The 27,556-nt window shown below is 40.1% G+C and overlaps 2 protein-coding genes across 2 annotated transcripts; both read left to right on the forward strand.

Moving 5' to 3' along the window:
* The first annotated feature begins 7,484 nt into the window (after positions 1 to 7,484).
* LOC126388620 (CD209 antigen-like) lies at positions 7,485 to 15,410 on the forward strand. The gene is made up of 7 exons (XM_050041829.1): positions 7,485 to 7,619; positions 8,067 to 8,164; positions 10,184 to 10,285; positions 10,838 to 11,728; positions 11,836 to 11,978; positions 13,179 to 13,288; positions 14,513 to 15,410. Exons 2-7 carry the CDS (start codon positions 8,092 to 8,094, stop codon positions 14,646 to 14,648), a joined length of 1,455 nt encoding a protein of 484 aa, XP_049897786.1. The 5' UTR covers positions 7,485 to 7,619; positions 8,067 to 8,091; the 3' UTR covers positions 14,649 to 15,410.
* Positions 15,411 to 20,554: 5,144 nt separating this feature from the next.
* On the forward strand, positions 20,555 to 27,143 carry LOC126388616 (putative leucine-rich repeat-containing protein DDB_G0290503). Its single transcript, XM_050041824.1, has 7 exons — positions 20,555 to 20,634; positions 21,132 to 21,214; positions 21,410 to 21,511; positions 21,667 to 23,223; positions 23,313 to 23,455; positions 23,618 to 23,727; positions 26,775 to 27,143. The coding sequence occupies exons 2-7, from the start codon at positions 21,151 to 21,153 to the stop codon at positions 26,902 to 26,904; spliced, it is 2,106 nt and encodes a 701-aa protein (XP_049897781.1). The 5' UTR covers positions 20,555 to 20,634; positions 21,132 to 21,150; the 3' UTR covers positions 26,905 to 27,143.
* The last annotated feature ends 413 nt before the right edge of the window (positions 27,144 to 27,556 follow it).

Below are 27,556 nucleotides of genomic sequence, written 5' to 3' on the forward strand. Positions count from 1 at the left end.
AGCATTAAGCTAACAGACTAAGCTCTAGTTATTTGCCACATGGTTTTAGCAGTTAGAATTAAAGCTGCAAGTGGCAATGAACGGGACCTCATACTGGTGTGCATGTCGGGGACGCTGGCAGAACGCCGGCTGACGTGGCTGTTTATTACTGTGCCAGTATCTAGACCAGTGATACTGGTTTAGTTTTTGTACTGAAGTTTTTGTACTTTTAATGTAAATAAGGTTCTGGGGTGCATAAAAAGCATAATAGAGCAAAACAGAGCACGCTTACCAAAAAAAGTTGGGGGCGCAGAGGTCTGGGCTAAGCCTTGAATGTCCTCACATCCTTAAAATGGCCCTGCGTACACCTGACGTGACCTATATCGGCCTGTCCTTTTGCAAAAGTACCCTCCGAGCAAACCAAGTGTGTAGGATTTAAGGGGATATATCGGCAGAACGTTTGTTTTCTTTAGCGTATAATCACCTGAAAATAAGATTTGTTGTGTTTTCGTTACCTTAGAATGAGCCAGTTATATCTTCATTGGGAGCTGGTCCTCATCCACGAAGATCACCGTGTTGCTCGACCATGTTTCTACAGTAGCCCAGAACAGACAAACCAAACACTGGCTATGGGGCCTTTTGCATTTTCACGTTGGCCACTGTAGTTAGCAGCCCCTTCACGACGAGCACCATCCATAAAACAGAAGCTGCTTTATTCAGTGTTTTTAAAGGGAATGTGATCTGAACTCTGATGAGCCAGTGTTTAATCTGATTGTTGAACTTCACAGCACTAGTAACGACTCCATTGTTGTCACGGTAATAACTAAATGAAACCTTAAATAAACAATACGGCTCTACAATGAATACATGAATACAGTTACTGACTGAGTGATCATGATGATGGAAATACCTGGGCTGCTGCATTGATTACTGTTTTGCATTAGAAACTGTTGATTAATTTAATAATCAATGTACAAATAAATGCTTATTTAAATTAATGAATTCATGCAGTTCATGTGAACGTACTTAAACTATTTTTAAAAAAATCACTCAAGTCATTAATTTCACAACACTAGAAACAGTTAAGAAGTTTCTCCATGTTTATTACTCAGCTCAATAAAGTCACACTTGAATGCAGTCACATTACATATTTTGTTTTATAATATACTCTATAATATATAAGTAATATATACGTTTGTCATTTTTCAACCTGGCCCCTGTTGTCACATGTTTTTGTGTTTAGACTAATGGGAATAACAGTTTTTCAAACTGGTTCTGTATTGAGTGAGAACATGAAACAGGTTCGCTCAGTCAATTTATGTTCAATAAAGTGCTTGTTTTTAACCACTGACAGGCTCAGATTATCATTCTAAGTGTCTGATAACATAATGAAAAGGATCCAGAGATAGAAATCGCCATTGCCAATCACACCAGACTCAATTTAAATTGAGAACAGCAATTTTATCATTGTGAAGCACAAGACGAAACCATATTGAATTGTCTTTCTGCTGTTTGAACAATCACCAACTCTGGTTTGGTTGAAACAAACTCTTAGTTCACCCAGTTAGATGTGAACATATACTGCCTCTATGCACGCTACAATGACTGTCTATCTAAGTGGAATCTGGTGGGTTTGGCAAATTTCAGGGCGGTTACTGGTTTAAAAAAAAGGATCTTACTCTTTAACACAAAGGTTTATCTCCATAGGGATCCTTTCCATAATGTTGTCAAACACAGAATAATAATCTGACCCTGTCAGTGGCAAAAACAAACACTTTTAGAGGACGTAAATAAAGCGCTCCAGGGATTACGTTTTTCTGTAGGCCAACGTGGAAGTTAAAGTCGCCCTTGTTCCCTCATCAAAAAGCCTGTTGGATTTTTCCATTGGATTTTGGATTGTTGCAGAAAATAAGGTCTGTGGCAAGGTCCTGTGCGTAGAAGCACACACACTTCCATGTCCTCTCACCGTGGATGCTGTGATTTGATGGTGTGGTACTCATTGTAGCCTACTCTTGTAAGACCCAATAATAATAATAATAATAACAATTATAATAATAATAATATGCCATGCTTAATAAAAAATACCTGAAAAACAGGTAATGTCAGCCTGAATTACTTGTGTGCGTCCCTGGTGAAAATCTCATAAAAGACATTAATTTGAGGCAGAACTGACTGATCGTTATCAGCTCCCATATTACACCATGATTAAAATAAACGACATCACATAATAATACTTAATTAAGTTCTCTGATCTCATCTTATTTTCTTACGTGACTATCACTTATTTCAACTTCAGGAGGACTGAATTTCAGAGCCTAGTAGAATTATACATAATGAAATAATGATAATGAGTTATTTGGATACATAATTCTGTTTAAAAGAAATGAAATTAATAATGATCAAAAAATGAATTTCAGGAAATTAAATCTGCAGCATAGGCATGGGCAGTACAACGAAGATTAAATTTTGTTAAGATTAATTTCTTTGGATTATTACAACTTCTGACTTCTGTCTGTATCAGTATGTTTGTATCATATCACAGAAGTGAGACACATCAGTGTGTTGTTGTTGTTGTGTAGAGATAGCAGCATCCTGAGATGTCGATAACTCCTCTTCCTCTGTTTTTTCCAGAGGTGGCTGCTTCAGATCAGCTGCTGAGTTATTGAGGCTAATTAATATGGGCAGTGCAGGGTGTGACAGGCTGAAGGATGGCGTCTCTCAGCCACAGTCATTTCCCCTTATCTCCATCAGACACTCAGCAACTTCACCCTCCTCATTCACAGCCTCCCTTTAGCTCAGATGGGAGATGTGTAAGGTTGCATGATAATGGTCACTGAGGTCAAAAACTACCGCATTAAAAAAAAAAAAAAAAAAAAAGCAATGATAAGATTTGGAGTTTTTTTCCACCACCAACATGTTTTGGATGCTCAGGCCTTGGTTTGGGTTTGTGATATTATTTTACTGACAAGACACAGTTCATTATTCATTCAGGAGACCTGGAGGTGATTAGGAAATTCAGTCCAGCCACTAAAAATAGACTCGTGTTTTCTGTCAGCTGAATTTTTATCTGTTTCTGAGTGGCTGAGCTCAGTAACAGCCGAAGCTTCTTCGTGCTGTCAGGAGAAATGCTGGAGCCTCACAGATCAGGAGAGCAGGCGGCTGGTATCGACTCCTTATAAACTAAAAAGCAAACATACAACATGTAAATAATTTTAATATAAAATTATGATTATGAAGCTGTATAATAAGTCATTAAATAATATATAACAAAAATCTAAGTATGTATTCTATGATTAATTAATTTGTGTCACATTCCTTTTTTTCCCTGTCATCTTTTTAGCCACGCTAGCAGCAAATCTCCAGTGACGTCACTTGACTCTTCCACTGTGTAGAGCTATATGTCTGGTGAAAGTATTTTGGCTGCTTTTCTATTTTTAAACATATTTGGAAGTATTTCTCATGTCATAGAAAACACAGAGAGCATCACTATCTTAGTTTTCTTAAGATGGTGATCATGGTATAACTGCCTAACATTAGCATGCTAGCATTGCCATTATGAGCCTGTTAACATGCTGATGTTAGCATTTAGCGTAGCAGGAGAGCCACCACGGTTTTAGACGTACACATGTGCGAGTACCAGGCTCTCAGTTGTATGTTGTATGGAAGGAGATTGCTAAATACACAATTAAGATCGTTGTTGTGAAAATAACGTTAGCCTTGTGTTCACAAATGCTTGTTTAAAGAGGAAATAGAAAACTTTTGTGCAACCTACCGCACTAGCTCGCAAGCTAACGCTGTCTCCTTATCAGCTCTTTAATCATAGAATAGAGAATATAGCAACTTTCATAACAGTTTAGGAGTACCACTGCAAGGAAACGTGTTCTTTGTTTGGATTATCATTTTGAAGTCGAAATAGACATTTCATTTAACTGCGCTAGCTAACGTAACATTCAACGCAACGTCACTCACTGGGTCTGTTTGAAACCGCATACTTACCTACTACTCATACTAACTCTTTGAGTATGTAATGTGTTTACACTGCGCAGTATGCGATTTTGAGTATGCGAGAAGTTCCCGGATGCATACTAGATTCGCCAGAAATGTTGAGTATACATCATGAGCTTACTACTCACACTCAAATTACCCAAGATGCAATGTAACGTGACGTCATCGATCGTCACTTCCTTGCCGCGAACAGGACAAAAGAAAAAAGAAGAAGTTATTTATTTATTTATATTTATTACGACTGTATATTATAACTTATGAAACTTTATGAAATCATTCAATTCACAACGACTTTGTTGTTCAATGATGTAGATTTTTCCCTCCAATTTTCAGGCTGTGAGGTATGTTATATTGCGTTGTATATTATGATTAGATTTATAGTTGATTAAAAAGGAAACTTACATCTGAGAACAATCCCAAGACGATTGCGAGCATGATGTACCGAAGACGGCGGGCCGATCTTCGTCTCAGAGCTGACAAGACTCTCCGGTGAGGCATTTTGAACGGTCAAATTCCGTTAACGGGACGGGATCGGTCAAAACGGCGGTTTCAAGCTAGCTACATCAAGGGTAGGTTCGCCTCCCGTTTTCAAAGTAAAAGCACAAATTTTATCGTTATGGTTTTCTGTATAAGAAAGGGCAACGGGTGTTTTATTTTGTGAAAATAACTGGAAGTGTGTTGCTCACTACGGCTAGCCTGAGTAGCGCCGAAATCTCAGAAATCGTCTGAACAAAATTGTAAATAGCTGGTATTAGGTCAGATTTTCAACACGTGGCTCTAAACGGCTACTTTCTCGCCTAAAAATGTTTCAAATGTTGCTAAAGTTATATATTTACAGAGTTTAGAGATTAAGTGAAATCAGCTTAAGGCCGGCTGATTTCGGCTCGGGCAGGAGCGAAATGCATTGTGGGTTATCATGTAGTATGCTACAGTGTAAATGGTCTGCATACTGTCTGTTGATTGAGTATGTAGTATGTAGTATGGCAGTATGTAGTATGTAGTATGCGGTTTCGAACACAGCAACTGCCGTCACAACCGCTACGCCCCCTTTTAGGTGAAAGTTTTGAACTCAACCCGGGAGAGACGCTAGTCGCGGCTAGGAGTTCATAATGCCGAAAAGTTGCTGCATTGTTCATTGCACAGCAAACAATAATAATAAAAAAAACAGAATTGCAATTTTCTTTGCTCCCGGATATAGTGAAGAATGGGGAAAGAAGAAATCTGTGGCTGACAGCCATCAAACTGCAGGGTAAAGACGGAAAGCTGTGGGATCCAGCCAGTCACTACACCTATGTCTGTGGCAGGCACTTCGTCACAGGTTAGTTGGCTAACGCTAGCTAGCTAGCTAAAGTCAGTTGATCTCAACAATAACTTGAGATATTCAAAGCCAAGAAGTTAATTCTAATGAATGTTAAGTAATGAATCAACAGGACAGTGATCATAAACCAAGGAATAGCTCCTGCAGCAAAATGTTTAGCTATAGTAACGTAGCTAGCTAAAAGTTAGCCTCAACTGAGACTCAGTGACTGTTGTTTTTATGACTTATTGGACATTGCCATTATAATAATAATTGTCATAATCATAACATGAACAGTCATGGAGTCTCAGTTGGTCATTTGTCCACAGGCTGGCAGCTGAAAAGGGCACACACCCCCTATTATTTTCACTTTCTCGTCGTACCGAAGGCGATCAGGACCCCTTAAACTCTCTCCGTAGCATGTAGCCTGACTGGCCATTTCATCCGAAGGGGAAAGACTCAACTGAATTGTTTTTATTTACACTTAATGTGTGTGAAGAGCTCTGATTTTGAATTTGCCGCCAGTCAAAATCCCATGTTTCTATTACCTATGACGCCACCGGCGCGCGACCCGTTGTAGTCCCGTTGAAGTCATGTAGGCCTATAGGCCCACAAATATTTATCCATATCTCATAATGATCAGACTTTAATCCTCTGCATGACCCTCCCTGTGTCCAAGGATGTTCATTTATTTCAAAAGGTCTGGGCTATTTAATTGTTCTATATCATCATGCTATTTCTTAATATAAGCAGGGGATTTTAATACAAAGAAAATAAAAAAATACATAAAAATAAAACTGTCCAATACAACACCATCATAAAAACCAAAAATCCTACAACTGAATCAGCTAGTTGCAACAAAAACATCATTAGTCTACAACATTAAGTCTCTGTTTTCTATGACAACTTTTGCCATGTGACAAAGTGTGTTATCAAGCATTTATCAAATATTATGTAACAAATTAATGTAACGTTACAACTACATTATAACGTTTATAAACTGCTTTTGAATGTTAAACGGAGGGTGAAACAGTGTGTCATAAAGTCCTTATTTTATCCTCAACTGCACTGAGATGTTATTTCAGAATTTGGATACAAATAATCAACCAAAAACTGTCTTCAGTCCAACAGACACATGTGAGTTGACCCGTATGAACAGCCTGCTGGGCACACCTCCAATTTGGCACGGCTTTAAATCTTGTACCACTGCCAAGCTAAATCATTTGTCTACAAGGGTAGATCAACGATAATCCATTTTACGCCATTCAGCAGCAACAAGGCCTGTGAACGGCATCAGTAACAGATAACGCTCTTAACAAACAAAGCCCCTGTTGAAAAAATGTCTTTACACAATCAGGCGGAGCATAAATTAATTTTTATTTCATCACTGAGATGACTGATTTAAATGTTTCCATGTGTGTGTGATTTTGTCGACTTGATTGTATGTGTTTGACATTATTTCTGTGGCTCTATTATTCTGCCAACACAACAATACTGTGAGTTAATCTCAGGAGTCCCCATGGTTGTGGAGAACCTGGGAAAGTGAATAAGTGAATGGTTAATGGTGGCAAAAGCAGCGCTGAGCTTGAAAAGGATGAGGATGGTGATGAAACCAGAGTTTGAGGATGACAGTAGGTCGTTCCTTTTGTTTAAACCGCTGTGAAAGTAGAGCATGGCAGTTTGAAGGTACAGAGCGTTCTCTTTTTATTTTACTATCCAGCCAAAAAACCATCCGCTGTCACTTCCTCTTTCCTGGAGCTGTACTGCTCCGTGTCATGGAAAATGTATCATAGGTCCTTGAAAAGTCCTGGAAAGATTTTGAAATGTTGTCCAATACAACACCTGGGAACCCCGTAATCCTCCAGTCAATGCACCAAGATACTTTCATGGTATTTGTAGCTACAGACCTGGAATAAGCACAACAAAGTTTGCATTTTAAAATTTTGCAATACGTCTCACCTTTTATCTCGGTCATGTAGCGCTGTTACTCATTTAACCTCAGTGGGAAGTTAATCTGTGGGAAGAGGGAACAGAAACCACAGAAAATAAAGGTCTGCAGCCTGAGAGATAACCTCCTCTCTGTGATAACTCCACTTCTCTGGTGAAATCCAGTTTGCTGGTTTGAATAAAGTTGGCCGAAAATTACCTGAAATGTGAACTGAGGATGTGAACGTACAGGTCAAGATTTTTCCAGACCAATCAGAGCTGAGTTTACGTCAAATGTTCTGATGACACGAGCAAAAGGAGCATCCTGTTTTCTGCACAATATATATGCTGCATGAACATCTTCATGTGAACATTATCCTGCTGATACAGACGTCTTTGTACTTTCTCTGAGGTAAGTGCGCATTTAGAGGCTATTTGAATATTATTGAATATTTATCTGTACATTTTCTGCACATTCAACGAACTCATTTATTCATAGTTTTTGGGCAGATTAAAATAAGAAATGATCTAATTAAAAGTTAAATACACAGATTACATCAAGAAAATTTTGCGCATGCTCCAAAGGCAAACCACAAATGATGTTATGGATTTAAGGCTCGATCTTTTCCAAAAAAAATTATGGTTTTTGATGTTATGAGCAATGTTTGTGGTCACTAAGCTGGGTTTTAATGTAACTAAAATAAAACTTAATCAAGCACAACTACGCATGAATAATTCATTGGAGCATACTTATAAATACTGTTTTAAAGAGTTTTAAAAAGTCTTATGGACTAACTTATGCTGATATGTTAGTGTATTTGTTACTTTACAAACATCTGTAAATGTCCTCTCTTTACAGGAATAACTGTGAGACCGTTATCAGAATGGACATGATGGAAATCGACGACGACGTATATATAAATAGGAACCTCACATTGGAGGGCCTCGTTACCAAAGGTTCAGTATAAACCTGAAAATTTACGGACACAGAATATTGAGAATACTGGGCACAGCTAACATAAAGTGTAATCTATTTGCTTTGGCAGCCCAGTCTCCAGAAGAAAATGTTTGTTGTATGTTTCTGCAAACCATGAATGAATACATCATAAAAATGTATTCATAAAATTTTGAGTATCAAACAATTTTTGCCTTTTCTACATCTTATGGTGGAAATATCTTCAATTTTTTTTTCAAAAGTAAAGTCCTCTGTGATTTTAATTCTTATACTGGCGGAGGGAAAATGCACATTTCTACTGTGTCCCCCCAAAATCTGCGGCTGTAGTCTCACACCTATCATATCAACATTTCTAAAGCGATTAAGTACATGATCTGACTTAATCAGAGGAGGGGATAACAGATGGTGCAACACGTAGGCAAGACACCTGCCAAGCTGCAGAACACTTTTTAAGACCAATAAACAAAACTGGTTGGTTTTTAGTGAGTTGTTGTTTTTACAGCGGCTTTTTAGACACCAAATGTGGGTTTTATCCACTGAATAAAGTGTCACAAAAAGCTTTTTTTTTTTTTTTTTACGAAGACATTGACGGCTTCTTTAGCCATGATTGTGCCACCAAAACTGGGTTTTAAGCCAAAACATCATCTTTTCCTTACCATAAACCATGATAGCGAACATGAAAGAGTAAAATAAAGCAGATGTCTAAAGTAAAAACTAAACTCCAAACCACAGAGATTCAATTCGAAGCAACAGCCGTACTGAGAGCTGAACACTCAGAGTATTTTCAAAACACCTGTCTCTCTGGTCTCCTGCAGACAGAGGTGAGTAGAGTCTTGCAACACACACGGCCTGTTTGAGGGGAGAAAGGGGGGCTTCTGGGGTTGGCTGCGGTCGGCAAGATGTCACCACTACCTGCTTTTGGACCTACTCTGGGGATGGTCCATCTCCGGCACGGCTTGGCAGGCTCAGCATGTCTAAACTGACTAGTGATGTGTCATTCGCAAACGAGTCGGCTCTCTTTGTAGTGAACTAGAAGAGCCAACTCCCGTCGGGGAGAACCCAATCTTCAGCTACTGCTGCTTAGCTCTGCTGAGAATCCATGTAGGCAGGGGCGGGACTTTATTTTGATTGGCACACCATGCGGCCAATCACATGCGAGGACAGTCTAGCATCATACCATTATGTGAAAGAAGGAAGGGGGCAGACGCTCCAAAGACTGTGAGTGTAGTGGTACAGGCCAGATACACACAGTGTGACAGAGAGACGGGGGAGCCGGATTTAAATGCAAGCACGTCAATGATATTGGAGACTGCAGAGCTGAGTGCAGAATTTGTAAAATGAAAATATCCACCAGAACAGGGTCAACAACAAACCTGCACAGACATCCTAGAACTGCCCACCTATCCGTGCAACTGGAGGGAGAGAGCACTGTGGATTTTCTTTTGTAATGAAAAAAAAGCATAAAAATTAGGCTTTTTTGAAAACACTGAATGAAAAATTGCTTACCAACACAAAAAATGTTCATAATTGCTTAAATATGCTAAAATAGAAGGCTCCGAGTGATACTAAATGAAGTGAGTCGGCTCTTAAAGAGAGCTGAGCCAAAAGAGCCGAATCTTTGAAAAGAGCCGGACTCCCCATCACTAAAACTGACAATACAAAAACAAATCGGAACGGCATGGCTTTACTCGGCGCAGCCAAGAGTGACAGTGGAAAAACGGTACAAGTGGTTTTTGTACCAAAATATAAATGTAAAGTTTCAACGTATCTGCTACAGAATAACTACAAACATATTCATGGTTTGCAAAAACATACAACTTCTGGCAGTTGCTTTTTAAAACTAACCTGTTGATCGACTTCAATTTTGAAGAAATATTAATTTTCATATAAAAGCAATTTGTGCTGCTTTGTATTGTACAAGTATTTCATAAAAGCTTTTATCTTTGGGTTTCTGAAGAGCTATGAGGATGCTTCTGTCTCACAGGCAGCCCTGCATGTTTAACTGTTCTCTTCTGATTTAGTGGATTTTCACAGAGGAAAGAAGCCCTCTAGATGTGTGACCATGTGTCTTGGATTACTGTGTGCTCTCCTGTTGGCTGGCAACATCGGACAGTTTATCTACTGTAAGTGATTTATTTGTTAACACTAAAAATATGAATAATGTATTTAGCAACTGTCGACTGGCCTTTAATGTTTGAGAAACAAGATGATGTAGCTCCTCCTGGGGGACCCCAAGGCATTCCCAAGCCAGACGAGATTTGTATGATGCCCGAACCACCTCAACTGAAGGGGCAGTGGCTCTACTCCGAGCTCCCTCCAGATGTCTGTGCTCCTCTTTTGGTCATTACCCAGAGTTCATAACCATGGGTGAGGGTTGGGATGTTGATGGACCAGTAAACCGAAAGCTTTGCCTTCAAGCTCAGCTCCCTCTTCACCACGACTGACCGGTACAGCAGTCGCATCACTGCAGAAGCCGCACCAATCTGCCGATCCATCTTAAGCTCTCTGATACAGTCAAAAATTCATTCATAACTTTTTGTATAGGCCAACTTGAATATTACAATAATGAAGTCAGGGTATCAAAAAATCCCACGGCACACCTAGTTTGGCATTACGGCACACCTTTCAGAACCACTGAGCTAAGCACATCTTTTTCATTTCTTTGCATTTCACAGATGAGGTATTCAGCCATCACCGGTCAGCAGATCCAGCACAGGCCAGCTACATTCAAGGAGATCAACTGCAGAGCCGTTATGATGCTTTAACTGCAGAGAGAAAAGAGTTAGAGGACAGACTGACTAACCTGACGACAGAAAAAGACCAGTTGCAGCAAAGTTACGACACCTTAAAACAAGACAGCGATCAGTTACAGTCTGATCACAATGATGTGAAAGCAAGCAAAGACCAGCTGCAGACCAATTACAGCAACCTGCAAAGAGAAAAAGACCAGTTGCAGCAAAATTACGATTCTTTGACTGCCGAAACAGATGAGTTCAAGGCCAGTTTTAACAATCTAAAAAATGAATGGGACCAGTTACAAGCAAGTTACAATAATCTGACAGTGAGCTATGACCAGCTACAGACCAATTACAGCAACCTGCAGAGAGAAAGAGACCAGTGGCAGAAAAGTTACAAAGACTTAAGACAAAGCAAAAATCAACTAGAGAGAAGCTGTTATGACATGCAGATGAATCTCGACAGGTTACAGACAAATCACAATGAACTGACATCAAGTAACAAAGTGCTACAGAACACATACAGTAAACTGCAGAGAGAAAAAGATGAGCTACTGACTACGTTCTTTACGCTGAGAGCAAACAGAGATCAGTTACAGAACAATTACACTTCACTAAAAAGGAACAACGACCAGCTGCAAAGAACCTACGACACACTAAGTACAAGTAAAAATCTCCTTGACATCAGCTACACTTCACTGTGGAAAGACAAACAACAGCTGCAAACCCGTTATAATACTCTGAGGAGGGAAAATCAGCAGTTACAGACCAATTACAGCAGTTTGGTCACAATCAGAGATCAGTTAGAGAAGAAGATCAACAAAGTAACAGGTAAGATGTTTGTCATTACAGTTTGATTTAATACACAGGTGTTAGGCTAACTTTTGGTAAAAACCTTTCGGTGATATTTTGTCCATCTTCATGTTTTCAATTCGCAGCTAAACCCTGTCAGGCGGGCTGGAGGAAGTTCGACATCAGCTGTTACTTTGTCTCAACTTTGACGAGAAACTGGACGTTGAGCAGAAACGCCTGCATCACAGAGGGCGCCGATCTGGTCGTCATAGACAGCAGAGAGGAACAGGTGAGGAAGAGGAAGGAGTAAAGAAGAGAAAGAGAATAAAATGGGAGAGATCAAAAACATGTTGTCTTTTACTGTTTTCATGTAGCGGTGTTGGCTACGTAATGACCATGTAAAGAAATCTGTCACAAGCAACATCAGCTTGTTTCAGAGGTAGAGAAAAACAAAATGGTCAGAACAACATATCCTCGTACAATGGCTACGAATTTGCACCCCAGGAATGACATTTAGTGCTTAACGCAAAGTAGAGTTAGTTGTAGTTTCCACGTGGCGTTTAAGCAGGTGTTTTTCTTACCCTTTGCAGTGTTTCTCAGTGGCGTTTGAGCCATCAGTCCCGTGTGTTTTTACCGACCCTTTGCAACATTTCTCAGTAACGTTTGCACCATCGATTCCAGGTATTTGTAGCGACCCTTTGCAGTGTTTCTCAGTGTTTGAGGCCATCAATTGCAGGTATTTTTACCAACCGGTTGCAGTGTTTCTCAGTGGCGTTTGAGTCTTAGATCCCGAGTGTGTTCACAAACCTTTCGTGGCGCTCAGGTGTTTTTCAGTGACTATCCCTGCTTTTCCAGCAACTTTTCTGCCACCAAAAATGATCTCAGTGGCATTTGAGTCATCGATCCCAGGTGTTTTTACCGACCCTTCGCGGCTTTTTCAGGAGGGTTTCAGCCACCAAACTCAGGTGTTTTAACTCAAAACATGATGTCTACATAACCTCATTCACCCCACCAAGAACATTATGTAAAGTTACATATTTAACGTAAAGTTACAGAGGTAAGGTTTAGGCAAACAGAGTTAGTGTGGTTATGTATCAGAAAAGAAACATGGTGACAACAGAACTTAAAATTACTCAGAGTGCACACAGTTCTGAACCCGTCTTCTCTTTATTTTTTGATTCATCCACCACCCCAACCTACCTCCTTACAGAGGTCGCTTTCTTATTTACTCCCGTCCATCATCTTAAAATCTAAACAGTCATTATGTGCACAGAATTATCAGCTCATTTCCTTATGACTTAGTTCCTGTGTTACTGCACCTGTATTCAATTTGATTCAAGTCATTCGTCACACGATATCACATGATTTCTATCTATCTATCTATCTATCTATCTATCTATCTATCTATCTATCTATCTAAAAACTCAGATTTTTCAAAGAGTATTTGTCTTTTAATCATTCCTGTCTTCTGTCTGTGCTACATTAACAGGAATTTGTCAACGGGTTACTGCAAGTAGACCAAAATGCCTGGATTGGTCTGACTGACAGTCTTGAGGAGGGGACTTGGATGTGGGTGGACGGGACCCCACTCACGACAGGGTAAGTTTTAACAGCTAGAGTGTACGACCTAAACTATACCATAAACTCATGACATCAGACATAACGAGTGGACAGGTTCCTTAATTAATCATCTTTTAGAGACGACCTCTACACCCAAACAATGGCCACATGGTACACACAAAACACTTACTTCACCTCATGGACGTTGTATCCTGGACAAGCCCCGTTTTGTTATGCCCCACCCTTGGATGGCCCCACGGGGCTAACAAAACTCCATCACTAACCCAAAATGACCACATAAGACAAATCCATGGGATTTATTAACAAAAAAGCAAACAAGACAATAAAATCCCAAGCTGCGAGGCAGCAGGACCACAGAGCCTGGTCTCACTCTGAAGTCGTCAAACTTTGGCACTTGGGCAGTGACTTGCAGCATCAGAAACCAACAAAAAAAGGCGTCCTTTAACGTCGGCATGATATGATGTTTGCCGTTATAGTTTAACAGCACCTGGCAGCGTCAGACAAGGAGGCAAGTTAAGTAGGCGACAGTCTGAGTGGAGCGGGTGAAAGGGGTGGTGGGTGGGGCCAACAAACACGGACTTTCACCTGAGAGAGCGGTGTCTGTGTCCCGTACCGTACCTTTCCTGTACTGAGGAACTCTGCAGCTCTTTAATTTTCCATTTCTTTCACTGTTTAGATCCTTATATTGTATTTTAGAAAAGCTGTCAATAACCTGTAAAACAGCCAACAGTCATTAGGCAGTTAATATCAAGGGTCCGTGGTGATTTTAACCTCGTACTTTGTAGAAGACAGAGGTCACATGATAATAATCTTATGTGAACTGAAATCCAATAAATGTCAAAATTAATTTTGGTTTCGCTCCCTCATGAAATAATGCATTATTACAAAATGTGGAGGAAGGTTTTGAATTCATTTTACCACAAAGTACAGCACATTCAGCTCGATGTGGTCTTCTCCGTCAGGAGGTGATGAACTGTCAAACTAAGGCCCTGCACAGCGGCGTCTGCAGAGACGTTCACATACACTGTGTGGATGTATTTCAAAACACACAGAGGTGGTGATGGGGGCGGTTTAAAAGATAACATGAGGGCTTTACACTGTCTCCTATGCAAATGAGACTAAATCAGAAAATCCTTCAATCACAGTCTGAGTCAGAAACAACAGTCAGAGCAGCTGAGAAACAAAAACTGAGCATCTGAGAGAGGAGTTAATTGTTTCTGTCTCTGTAATCTTGTCCATCAGGTTCTGGCAACCCGGGCAGCCCAACAGCTTCAACGGGAACCAGGACTGTGGGGAAATTGTGCAGAAATCAGTGGGAGTGGGAGAATGGAACGATGACGGCTGTTTTTCTCAACAGTTGTGGATCTGTGAGAAATGAGATCACAGTTATTTACACAGTGGCTTTGGACTGTGGTCCTAACTAGAGATGGGTATCGTTCGGATTCTACCAATACTACTACTCTTACCGATACTGCTTATCGATCTGGTACTTAAACAGTACTCTTATCGGCTCTTTTGTTTTTTTATTAATACAAAAAAATGAAACAAATTAAGAACAGAATTAACATTGCTTTATTTTCTATGTATGTAAGTGCATTAACATCCTGCTACAGCATTGTTTGGAATTTAATTTCACTTTTTAATTTTGTATATAGAGCCCAATATCACAAATCACAATTTACCTCAGAGGGTTTTACAGCACATGACATCCCTCTGTCCCTGGGCCCTCACAGGGGATAAGGAAAAACGCAGAAACCTGAATAAATTACTACTGTAGACTAGGACATACTCGAGGTGAACGGGGTAACGGGAGATGAACTACGAGCTAGATGGTCGAAAACGGTGCATTTCTCTGTCTATACGTGGCGTTATTTTGCTAGATGTTTCGTAAGATTGCTCATGTTTCTGCCCTCACATGCAAAGGAGGTGTTGAGTATAACCAAACATACTCTCTCTGCCATTGTCACTGAGCGCAGGGCCTCTGATGCAGAACATTGTTAACAATTTTATAAATGTACTGTTTAGCCGATGCTTAATGTTGGATGTAATGAAATATGAATCACTTTACATATGTTTGCAAATTGCCATGTGTGTGATTAACGCATGAAAATGAAAATTACAAATAATGTAAGTTACAAAATGTGCATTGTATTAATGATTTACTGAGCCACTGTAATGATTACATGACACTGGCAGAAATGACTGACATATGTGCTGAAAATGTCTGATCTGTTTCACCCAAGTTATCTTGTAAATTAGAAATATATTTACTCCTTCTCTGAGATTGAAACGTACAGAATCTAAATATGGATGTGCAAATATTGATTTTTTTTTTTTTTTAGTTTAACTACAAATGCCCCCCCCCCAGCAGATGAATATGAAAACAGTCTTGTAGTGAAACACTTCATCACACATCCCTCTGCACAGTGAGCGTAAAACATCTAACTTAAGTTAAGAAGAAACAAAACATGTTTCTGATTGAAACAGGATTTTAAGTGATATCTTTATACATCATGGTGAAGGGTATGTGTAAGTAAAGCATTTAATCATGTAAGTTAAAGGAGATATATTATGCTCATTTTTAAAGTCATACAAAAAACAAGAATACATCAAAAACAGCACAACTGGGATCGGGACAGAAAATGGTATTAGAAGAAACTTTAACTTGTGCATCCCTATACACATTTTTGTGTATTTTGGGTTTTGACTGTGCAATTATTTTGCCTGAGTTCCTGCATATGGTGCAATTTTGGTATATTTTTGGAATTTCAAGGTCAACTTTAATTTAACCCTTTAATTCACTGTATAAAAAAACACTGCCTTATCTATCCCTAGACACATTTTTGTGCTCATTGACTTCCATTGAAACCACATATTTTGATCCTGTGTCCAATAGACCATAAAAATATACATATATATATTACTTTACTATACTTTTTTTTTTTATTTATTTTTTTTTTTTTACTGTACTGTCAACTAGCTGCAAAAAAATATTTCAACTAAAATGGTCTCAATCTGTTGTTGGGGATGTCAGGCTGTAGTGTATATGTTTTTTATGAAAAATAAATTTGTGTGTGTGTGTAAATTGCAGACAAGAAAATCCATATGGTCTCACACACACACACACACACACACACACACACACACATCTAATATGTAAATGTTGTGTTTTGTCCATTAGTAGTGCTCTGGGCAGAAACAAGGTTAGTTTTACTTCTGTTCTAAATGAAAAAACGTTCAACTTCAAGTGTTTTCTTGTACACAAACTAGCATTTAAAAGGTTAAAATCCTGTGTACGAGGGATAAATTTTGGTGTAAATTTAAAAATCTGAACCAAAATGCATATTGCTGCTAATCTTTGACATATACCAGACTGTGATAAACCCCATAAAAACAAAAAAAAATCCACTTGGCATTTATTATATTATTTTTAACTCACTTCTTGTGTTTTTTCATTAAAAAAAGTTGTGGGATTTTTGAATCAAACTGGAATTCAAAGGGTTCAAATCCTAAAAATGATGATGAAAATGATTTTTATGATCAAGACTGAAGTTGGAATGAAAAAAGAAAAAGAATTTGCAATGATACATTCATATAATAGTTACATTAATTCCAATATGACACACAAAAATGTGTACGAGGGGTAAATTAGGATGTTTTTTAAAGGGATGCACAGGGATTAAAATATTATTTTGAAATAATTTTTTTATTTGTAGTGGGTTGCAGGCTTCTAGGGCAACTTCAAGTGCAAACAATGTGTATAAATGAAACAGTCTGACAACACATCACAACAGGATTTGGATCATTTCAGCCTGGATCAACAATATTAAAGCTGAGAGGCAATATTCTTAATACTCACAAGGCCATCTCCAAATTCAGCAACTGCAAAAAAGTCCAAACAGTGTAGATGAATGAAATGGCCTCAAAACAACTAATTATTATCTACCTGTTTATTTAACACACAGGTCCTAGTGGTGGATATTCTCATTAGCACAACTGGCCAGCGTAGCCAGATTTTCTAAATTACAAATGTTTAACCTCCATTATCTCAAATTGAGGTTTATTTTAATACACAGCTTTAACAGGTGACTCTCAGTAGCTGACAACAGCCTGTGCACCATATGTCACATAACCCTCAAATGAAAGAACAATGGAACAAGAAAAACACAGGAAAACCTGGAAAACTCAAGGTCCTTACACAATAATGTCTATTTACAAGATTATTTACCAAAAAATGTTGATTTTATGAGTGAACACATCGGCCTTGCAGCTTTCCTAAATCATTCCAAATGTTCAACATTGTATACTCTTGTGCCGTGTGTTGTAAATTGGTCCACCCCTGGTAATAATGAAAGCACACACGGAGTGATGCTTCCTCTTATTGAAAAAGAAACCCATCCAAAGTTTGACTAAAATTGAAACTAAAACAAAGTAGTCTGTAGAGGTCTGAATAAGTCACTGCTGAATATTTGACTGTTTGTTACTCCGGACACTTCAGCCCTGTGAGGAAAAGCTCCGCTCTCTCACTGAGTTGTGCTGCTCCGATCAGTGGATCAGCTGTGCAATCAGCAACGGTTTGGACTGAACCAACACAAAGGGTCCAAAAGTGTGTTATTTCTTTTGATACTTTTTTTTGTCAGTTGCTGAAAATAGCAAAATCATTATTGATATAAGCTGCATCAATATCATCAACAGAGGCATTTTGTTATCATGCAGCACAAACTTGAAATAACCTTCCAGATGATGTTAGATGAGCCCTGACTCTGACCACTTTTAAGTCAAAGCTAAAAACATTTCTTTTGTACACTGCCTACTCCCCCCTGTATTGACTTATTTTTAAACTCAACTGTAAATTATCTTTCTAAATAATCTTTTTATCTTTGCACCTCTTGTCTGCACTGCTGCTATTTTAATGTTGATTTTTCTCAAATTGTAAATCATTTAGAAAGTACTTTCACCTTTTATATCTTTTTTTCTCTTTACACTTATGTTGTGAATATGTATCCTTTATTGTTTGATATGTTATTGCTCTGCTGGTCTGTGTGAAAGTTTGTTTGACCCATCCACTGCCCCACCCTGCCTCCTTTCACAGACTTTCATTCTTTATACCACTTCCTTCTTTGCTCCCGTCAGCACATTGGTCACTTGACTGCGACCTTCCCAATTATTTGGGTTATACACAAACTACTGGCTCATGATTATGTGGGTTACACAAGTTCTGGTGCAGTACTTTTCACTTAAAAATATGTATAACAAAACAATTTTAAGAAAACAACTATGTTACCAAGTCAATGATTCTTTTATTTCTCCTCAATAAAACTCCCTATTTAGATAATATTTCAATCAGAAGTTGGATAAAAACATCCATCCATCTGTTTTCATCCTCTTATGCGGGGGCAAAGCACCCCCGACGTCCCTCTCCCCAGCAACGCTTTCCAGCTCATCCTGGGGGACCCCAAGGTGTTCCCATGCCGGATGAGATATGTAATCCCTCCAGTGTGTTCTGGGTCTGCCCCGGGGCCTCCTACCAGTGGGATGTGCCCAGACCACCTCTAACGGGAGGCACCCAGGAGGATCCTGATCAAATACCCGAACCACCTCAACTGACCCCTTTCAATGCAAAGGAGCAGGGGCTCTACTCCAAATACTCCTCACCTTATTCCTGAGGCTGAGCCCAGCCACCCCACGGATCTCATCTCATCTGTCCGTGATCTCATTCTTTCGGTCAATACCCAGAGCTCATGACCATGGGTGAGGGTTAGGACGTAGATGGACCAGCAAATCGAAAGCCCCTTTTTCACCATGACAGTCCAGCACAGCACCTGCATCACTGCAGATGCCGCACCAAACCGCCAATCCATCTCACACAGTTTTCCAGCAGAGAACCATGGCCTTAGATTTGGAGGTGCTGATTCTCATCTCGACCACTTCACACTTGGCTGCAAACCGGCCCAGTGCATGCTGGAGGTCACGGTGTGATGAAGCCAATAGAAACACATCATTTGCAAAAAGCTTAGATGTAATTCTGAGGTTCCCAAATCATACTCCTTCCTCCCCCGGCTGCGCCTCAAGATCCTGTCCATGAAAATCACGAACAGGATCGGTGCCAGGGGACACCCCTGGCAGAGGCCAACACCCACTGAGAACATGTTTGACTTTACACCAAGTATGCAGACGCAGCTCTCACTTTGGTCAAACAAGGCCTGGATGGCCCACAGCAGTGACCCAGGTACCCCGGAAAACCGGCAGTACCGCCCACAAAGGATGCGGCCGTAAGCCTTCTCCAAGTCCACAAAACACATGTAGACGGGATGGGGAAACTCGACCCCTCCAGCAACCTTGCAAGGGTAAACAGGTGATCCACTGTTCCACGGCCAAGACAGAATCCGCATTGCTCCTCCTGAATCCTAGGTTTGACAATTGGTCGGAGCATCCTTTCTAGCACCCTGGAGTAAACTCTTTCCAGTCTTTCCAAAACTGTGTCTTCATCAGATCTATGTAAATTGACTTGTATAAACAGATTGCTGGGAACGCCCAACACCTCCAGTCTGCCATAGCCTTTAATCTCGTACCACTGCCAGGCTAAATTATTTGTCTACAAGGGTAGATCAACGATAATCCATTTTACGCCATTCAGCAGCAACAAGGCCTGTGAATGGCATCAGTAACAGATAACGCTCTTAACAAACAAAGCCCCTGTTGAAAAACTGTCTTTACACAATCAGGCGGAGCATAAATTAATTTTGATTTCATTGCTTAGACAACTGATTTGGATATATCCATGTGCATGTAATTCTGTAGACTTGATTGTATTATGTGTTTGACATCATTTCTGTGGCTCTATTATTTTTCCAACATAACAATACTGTGAGTTTATCCTCCAGGCAAGGAACCAAGGTACTTTCATGGTAGTTGAGGGTACAGACTTGAACGCGCAACACATCTGAGTTTGCATTTTTGAAATTTGCAAAATGACTTACCATGGATCTCGGTCATGTATCACTGTCACTCATTTAACCTCAGTGGAAAGTTACTCTGTGGGAAGAGGGAACAGAAACCACAGAAGATGAGAGTGTGCAGCCTCAGAGATGACCTCCTCTCTGTGATAACAAAACTTATCTGGTGAAATTTAGTTTGTTTGTTTGAATAATTTTGACCGAAAATTACCTGAAATCTGAACTAAGGATGTGAACACAGAGGTCAAGATTTTTTCTGACTAATCAGAATTAAATTTTTGATGACATGAGCAAAAGGAACATCCTGTTTTCTGCCCAATAAATAACACTCGATAAGATTTCTTCTGTTGCTGTGTTTGTCATAAACCAGCAGTATCATTTTGATGTTTTTACCTTCTCTGACACAAGGTAAGTGCATATTTCTATTCCCAGCTTAGATTACTAAATTTTATAATTCTACATGAGTTTTATTTAAAGTGCTTGTACGGATTATTATTGTTTTAAGATGACTTGATTTTGGCTCAGTCCTAAAATAATTTAGTCTTTATCTCAGCAATGTTTGTATTACTTAAGCAGGATTTTAATATAAATGTCAAATCTTTTTAGAGTCAATACTTGTAAATATGACAGTTAAGCACAAAGAATTTATTTTCTGAGTTAGTGATACTGATTTAAAAATAAGGACTAATCTTTGGGCGGCCCGGTGGTGCAGCGGGGGTTTCTTCTAGGTGCTACCGGCTGAGTGTGAATGGTTGTCTGTCTCTATGTGTCCGCCCTGTGATAGTCTGGTGACCTGTCCAGGGTGAACCCTGCCTCTCACCCAGTGTCAGCTGGATGTTGAACTAATCTGTTACATCTATAAGATAACAGTGTGGCTTTACAACATTTAAATTTCTCTTCTACAGGATAAACAGCGAGACCATTATGAGAATGGATCTAATGGAAATTGAGGACAACCCATATATAAATAAGAACCTCAGAATGGACGGTACAATATCAGCCTGAAAACATACACACAGACAGATTACTAAGAATATTAGATACAACTAACACAAAGAGTAATCCATGATCTTGGACTGTTTCTTTTATGTTTAGGTTTCCAAACAACTATGAGGGTGCTTCTATTGTATGTGTGTGTGTAATTGTAGAAATTACTTTTCATTAGTTTTGTTTCTCTATCTAGTAGATTTTCTGAAAAAAAAGAAGCCCTCGAAATGTGCGACCGTGTGTCTTGGATTACTGTGTGCTCTCCTGTTGGCTGGTAACATAGGACAGTTTGTCTACTGTGAGTAATTTATTTGTTATCACTGAAAATGTGAATAATGTGTTTAGCAACTGCCAGTTTTAATTTTTGATGTACAAAATCCAAGGGAGACAAATTCAATATTTTCAAAATCCAATAATCTAAGCAAATATTTCTAATTTCTTTGCATTTCACAGATGAGATATTCAGCCATCTTGGGTCAGCAGACCCAGCACAGGCCAGCTACAACACTGAAGAAGATCAACTGCAAAGCCGTTATGATGCTTTAACTGCAGAGAGAAAAGAGTTAGACGACAGACTGACTAACCTGACGAAAGAAAAAGACCAGTGGCAGCAAAGTTACAACAACTTAAAACAAGAGAGCGATCAGTTACAGACCAATCACAATAATCTGACATCAAGTAAAGACCAGCTACAGACCAATTACAGCAACCTGCAAAGAGAAAAAGACCAGTGGCAGCAAAGTTACAACGACTTGAAACAAGACAACGATCAGCTACAGATAAACTATAATGACACGCAGAGGAATCTCGACAGGTTGCAGACAAATCACAATAAACTGACAGCAAGTAAAGACCAGCTACAGACCAATTACAGCAACCTGCAAAGAGAGAAAGACCAGCTGCAGCAAAGTTGTAATTCTGTGACAACTGAAAGAGACAAAGTTAAAGCCAGTTACAACAATCTGAAAAATGAGAAAGACCAGTTGCAAGCAAGTTACAACACCTTAAAACAAGAGAGCGATCAGTTACGGACAAGCTACAATGACATGCAGAGGAATCTTACGGGGCTACAGACTAATCATGATACTCTGGCAGCAAGTAAAAACCAGTTACAGACCAGATACAACAGCCTGCAAAGAGAAAAAGACCAGTTGCAGCAAAGTTACAATTCTGTGACAACTGAAAGAGATAAAGTTAAGGCCAGTTTCAACACTCTGAAAAGTGAGAAAGACCAATTACAGACCAGATACAGTAACCTGCAAAGAGAAAAAGACCAGTTGCAGCAAAGTTGTAATTCTGTGACGACTGAAAGAGACAAGCTTAAAGCCAGTTTCAACACTCTGAAAAATGAGAAAGACCAGTTGCAAGCAAGCTACAACACCTTAAAACAAGAGAGTGATCAGTTACGGACTAATCACAATAATCTGGCAGCGAGTAAAAACCAGTTACAGACCAGATACAACAGCCTGCAAAAAGAAAAAGACCAGTTGCAGCAAAGTTGTAATTCTGTGACGACTGAAAGAGACAAAGTTAAGACCAGTTTCAACACTCTGAAAAGTGAGAAAGACCAGTTACAGACCAGATACAGTAACCTGCAAAGAGAAAAAGACCAGCTGCAGCAAAGTTGTAATTCTGTGACAACTGAAAGAGACAAAGTTAAGACCAGTTTCAACACTCTGAAAAATGAGAAAGACCAGTTACAAGCAAGTTACAACACCTTAAAACAAGAGAGCGATCAGTTACGGACTAATCACAATAATCTGGCAGCGAGTAAAAACCAGTTACAGACCAGATACAGTAACCTGCAAAGAGAAAAAGACCAGCTGCAGACCAGATACAACAGCCTGCGAAGAGAAAAAGACCAGTTACAGACAAGATACAACAGCCTGCAAAGAGAAAAAGACCAGTTACAGACCAGATACAACAGCCAGCGAAGAGAAAAAGACCAGTTACAGACCAGTTTGGCTACAACTACAGTTCAGCTGCAGAAGACGATAAAAAAAGCAAGAGGTAAAGATGTTTCTCATAAACGTGTCAGTGATTTGGTGTTCTTAGCCTTTTTGTGATATTTTGTCCATCTCCATGTTTTCAATTTACAGGTCTGCACTGTCAGATAGGCTGGAGGAAGTTCGACATCAGCTGTTACTATATTTCAACTACGCGGAAAACCTGGACAGAAAGCAGAGGAGACTGCAAGTTAAGAGGAGCAGATCTGGTCATCATTGAGACCAAGGAGGAACAGGTGAGCAAAAGAAAGAAAGAAGAGAGATAAAAAAAAAATGTTTTGGAACCAGGAACCCTCTTGCTGTGAGGCGACAATGCTAACCACTTTACCACCGTGCCGCTGAATTTTGCACAGTAATTTTTTAATCATCCATGTCTTCTCACCGTGCTTCGCCAACAGCAATTCGTCAGCAGTTTACTGAGAACAGGCCAAGATGCTTGGATTGGTCTGACTGACAGTCAATCAGAGGGGACTTGGATGTGGGTGGACGGGACAGCCGTCACTACAACGTAAGTTTTTAAGTTCTAACTTTTTAACTGCCAGAGAGCATGACGTCAAATATCATTAGACCACTGGCGGTCTGTCTGTTACTTATGTTGCTGCCTGTCTTGGCCAGGACTTGATTGGCTTGACTTGGTTTTTCTGGTTAAATAAAGGTTAAATACATAAAATAAATGAAAAATATCAGGAAAACCCATCTCTGATGCAACAGGTTCATCCAAATCACATTTTACAAAAAACTTCCTGCTGTTACTTTGATCACTATTGAGTTCGTCAGTTGTTTTGTACTGTTATTGCTATGCACTGAATACAATATGAAGGCGAGCGGCTGAGGAAGGGGGCGGAGTGAAGATTGTCCCTCGCTGCGGGGAGAGAGGTCCCTCTCCTCCACTCCACACTTAGACTTATTTTCATTGTGCCGTTGGTGGCTTGGAAAACCACCCCTAACTGTGTCATATGGGCAGAAGGGAAGGCGGCTGCAGCTCGGCCTCTTTCCCCCTGTTCACCCTTCTCCCCATCTCCACACTTAGACTTTTTTTCACCCTGCCGACAGTGGAGCTTATATTCATGTGCCGATGGTGGCTTGGAAAACCGCCCCTAACTGTGTCACACGGGCAGAAGGCAAGGCGGCCGGTTCTATTTCTCCCTCTCTGGGAGCCACGCAGCAGCCCACCGCATCCATCCATCCATCCACCCCTCCCTCCCTCGTGGCCCGGCCGCACATACACCCCCGAGGCTCGGCTCTCTCCGCGGACAGAATGGTTTTATAGTAAGGGGAGGAGTAAAGGGAGGAGGGCAGGATTTAGCGTGGACGGTTAGTGACGTCATTCGCCTCGAAAAAGAATCATTCGCCTCCAATGTAATGTAATGTAAATTCAAATGTAGTAACCAGGTTTCAAGCTGTAGAGGGCGCTCCATACCACATTTTTAAAATAAAATATAGATTTTCAACAGTTTGCACTAAACTGTCAAGATTTTGAGCAGGATCAGTCAGTAACACTACTATACAACCAGAAACAATGATTATCAGCTGTAAAAAATGGTTTTAGGGTTTAGTTACTCTTTAAAGGGTTTATTTCGACCAAACCAGCGTTAGTGATGGTTTTTGTGAGTTTTATTTTATTTCCGTCATCTTTAAATAAAGCAGTTGGTGGCTCCTGGTCCAAAAATGGGTCGTGTGTTCATTCTGAATGGACCACAAGTGACTTGCAAACGTGTCAAGTTTGTAAAAAACGCACTTTATTTTGAAGTTTATTTTGAAACTAGCTCAACGACACGGCCAAACGCAAGTATGACGCTGAATGTATTGAACTGTGTTGAAGCCTGCTTGCATACTGCAAGCCTGTTTCTCGCTCACCACTGGACTTTTCAAATTTAAAAAAACTGTTCTTCCCATCACTCACTGAAGCCCTTTTTACACAAAGATTGCACTATAGTGTTATTACTAGGTCCCTTCTTTATGCTGCCTTTGCATTTTTATGCAGAATCAAATGACGGCGGCATCACTTCGCTCCAGTGTGTGATAACAGACAGAATAGAGACAGAGCGCAATGCATCATAATCTGAAAGCCATGCCTCCAAAGGGGAAATGAGCCCCGCTTTCCCCTCCGCTTCTTCGCTCTTCCGCTGTCATTCTGCCTCCGCAGCTGCGCCTTCAAGTCTCCACGACTGAATTGCTAGCTAGCTAGCTAAAATTATTAGCTATAGCTATAGCTTATAATTTACTAATAATACGATGGCAAAGGATTATTTTAGCACGCTATGCCTACCAGAGAGGCAACGGTATATTGATAAGCTTAATATTGCCGGTCTACCTCAGTGTCCCTTCTCCTTACCTTGCTCGTCTTGGAAAAAACATGATGTTGAGATTATTTTTTAAGAAGATGAGTATTTCGGCATCCTCAGCTGTCAGCCTGCTCCTACTACCGCCACACGTTGTAGTTCTGAGACATGTCTCTACATGCTGGCAGATGATAGAAGTGCTAGAGCGGACCGCTGGAATGGACTGCTTGAATCGCGGAGCACTGGGCACAATTATAACAGAAGTTGCATTCATTCTGTCAATGCTTTAGCTTAACATACATAAATATAGTTAACTGTTACTCTAAAAAATACATTTGGAGGGTTTGACAAAGTGTTAGCTGCACACATAGGCATACCGAGTGTCAGGATCCCACAGTTTCTTCCCTGTTGAAGCCTCACATTTTATTGCCTGTATCCACTTTTGTGTTCTACAAGGTTACGTTTTTCTGCTCGGCAGCTGATAAAAGCTAAGCTCTGGGTTTTTATTGGCCGTGCAGCCCACCACACAGCAACATTTCGGCATCTGGACTTAGGGAAAACTCAACAGGCTGGAAACGGAGGGGGAAAGTGCGAGGGGAAAGCGGGCCTTGTTTCTCCTTTGGGGGCGTGGCTTTCAGATTATGACACGTTGCGCTCTGTCTCTATGCTGGCATCGTGTAATCAAAAGAGGCTTGATGGGCATGACGTTTAACACAACATCGACCTTTAGTGTGACATATGACATACGCATCGACAGCGCTTTATAAACAATAAAAATGGGATTAACATGACAATGACGATCATTTACCTTCTCTGCTATGTGGCGGTTGATCTCGTCCTCTGCTCTGAGGGTAGGGAGCTCTGTTTTCTTTTTGGCCACTGTTCTTCTCTTGGAGTTAGCCGCTAACTGCTGCTGCTTTTTAAGTCTCCAAAGACTTCAAAACATCACATCTGTCCTGCCTGTGGCCCCATCCTGCCGGCAGTCCTGTCATACACACACCATTTTGGCGCTATTACTACCTTTCTTGGTGGATTAAAAGCGAGACAACTCTGTCCCCCCCATTCTGTGCTTGAACCTAAGACATAAAAACAAGGGAAAATAGGGTCTAGGTAAAAAAAATATATACAGACTTTACCCTTTAGATCAAAAGAAACACTGGATTACAGTTCTTTCAGTCACAGTTTGGGTCAGAAACATCAGACAAAGCAGCTGAGAAACAAAATCTGAAAGCGTAAACTAAACTGTTTCCGTCTCTGTCATCTTGTTTGTCAGGTTCTGGGCGGAAAACCAGCCCAACAGCTACGTCTGGGAGCAGGACTGTGCAAAAGCTATGCAGGACTCAGAAGGACGATGGAATGATTATGGCTGTTTTCATCAACAGTACTTTATATGTGAACAATAACATCACAATTATTCACACAGACAATGATGGTCTGTGGCTTTGGTCTTTGATTCTTATATATATCTTAAATGTGTAAATATGGTGACATTATATATGTGTTTGTTGTCAACGATGACTTGATACTACTATTAATATCATTCCTTCATTATCATTAAAAACAGACACTGTAGTATATTTTGAGTCAGTGTTGGTTTCAAGTTTCAATTGTAGTAATAAAACATTTGTTCAACCAATAATAACCCGTCTGTTTTCATTCCTTTAAGGGCCATTCAGACTTATGGTATTGATTCTGTAATACCATGATACCGTTCTGAGACAGTTATCGTAACATGAAAATCTCATAGCGTTGAAACCCTATGTAGAACTATGTCTACGCCTAATGTCTAGTACTCTGTAGTCTCTATATACAGACTCTACATTCAGTGAATGTAGAGTCTGTAGGCAAACCCTGGAGATCTTGCCTCCCGAAGAAGAGCGGAAGAGCCCTGGTTTCTGGTTGTAGGCTGTTTGTAGTCCGCGTGATATTGACCAATCCCGTTTAAACCAGCTGCAGTTGTTGCCAGGTTAAACGGTCTGTGCGGTGAACTAACGAGGTGGAAGATAATTGGCGTCACTGCAAACTCTGAATCCATCGCAATGGTTCAGCATATTT

The sequence above is a fragment of the Epinephelus moara genome, chromosome 4 (genome assembly GCF_006386435.1).
Source record: "Epinephelus moara isolate mb chromosome 4, YSFRI_EMoa_1.0, whole genome shotgun sequence".
Classification (NCBI taxonomy): Eukaryota; Metazoa; Chordata; class Actinopteri; order Perciformes; family Serranidae; genus Epinephelus; species Epinephelus moara.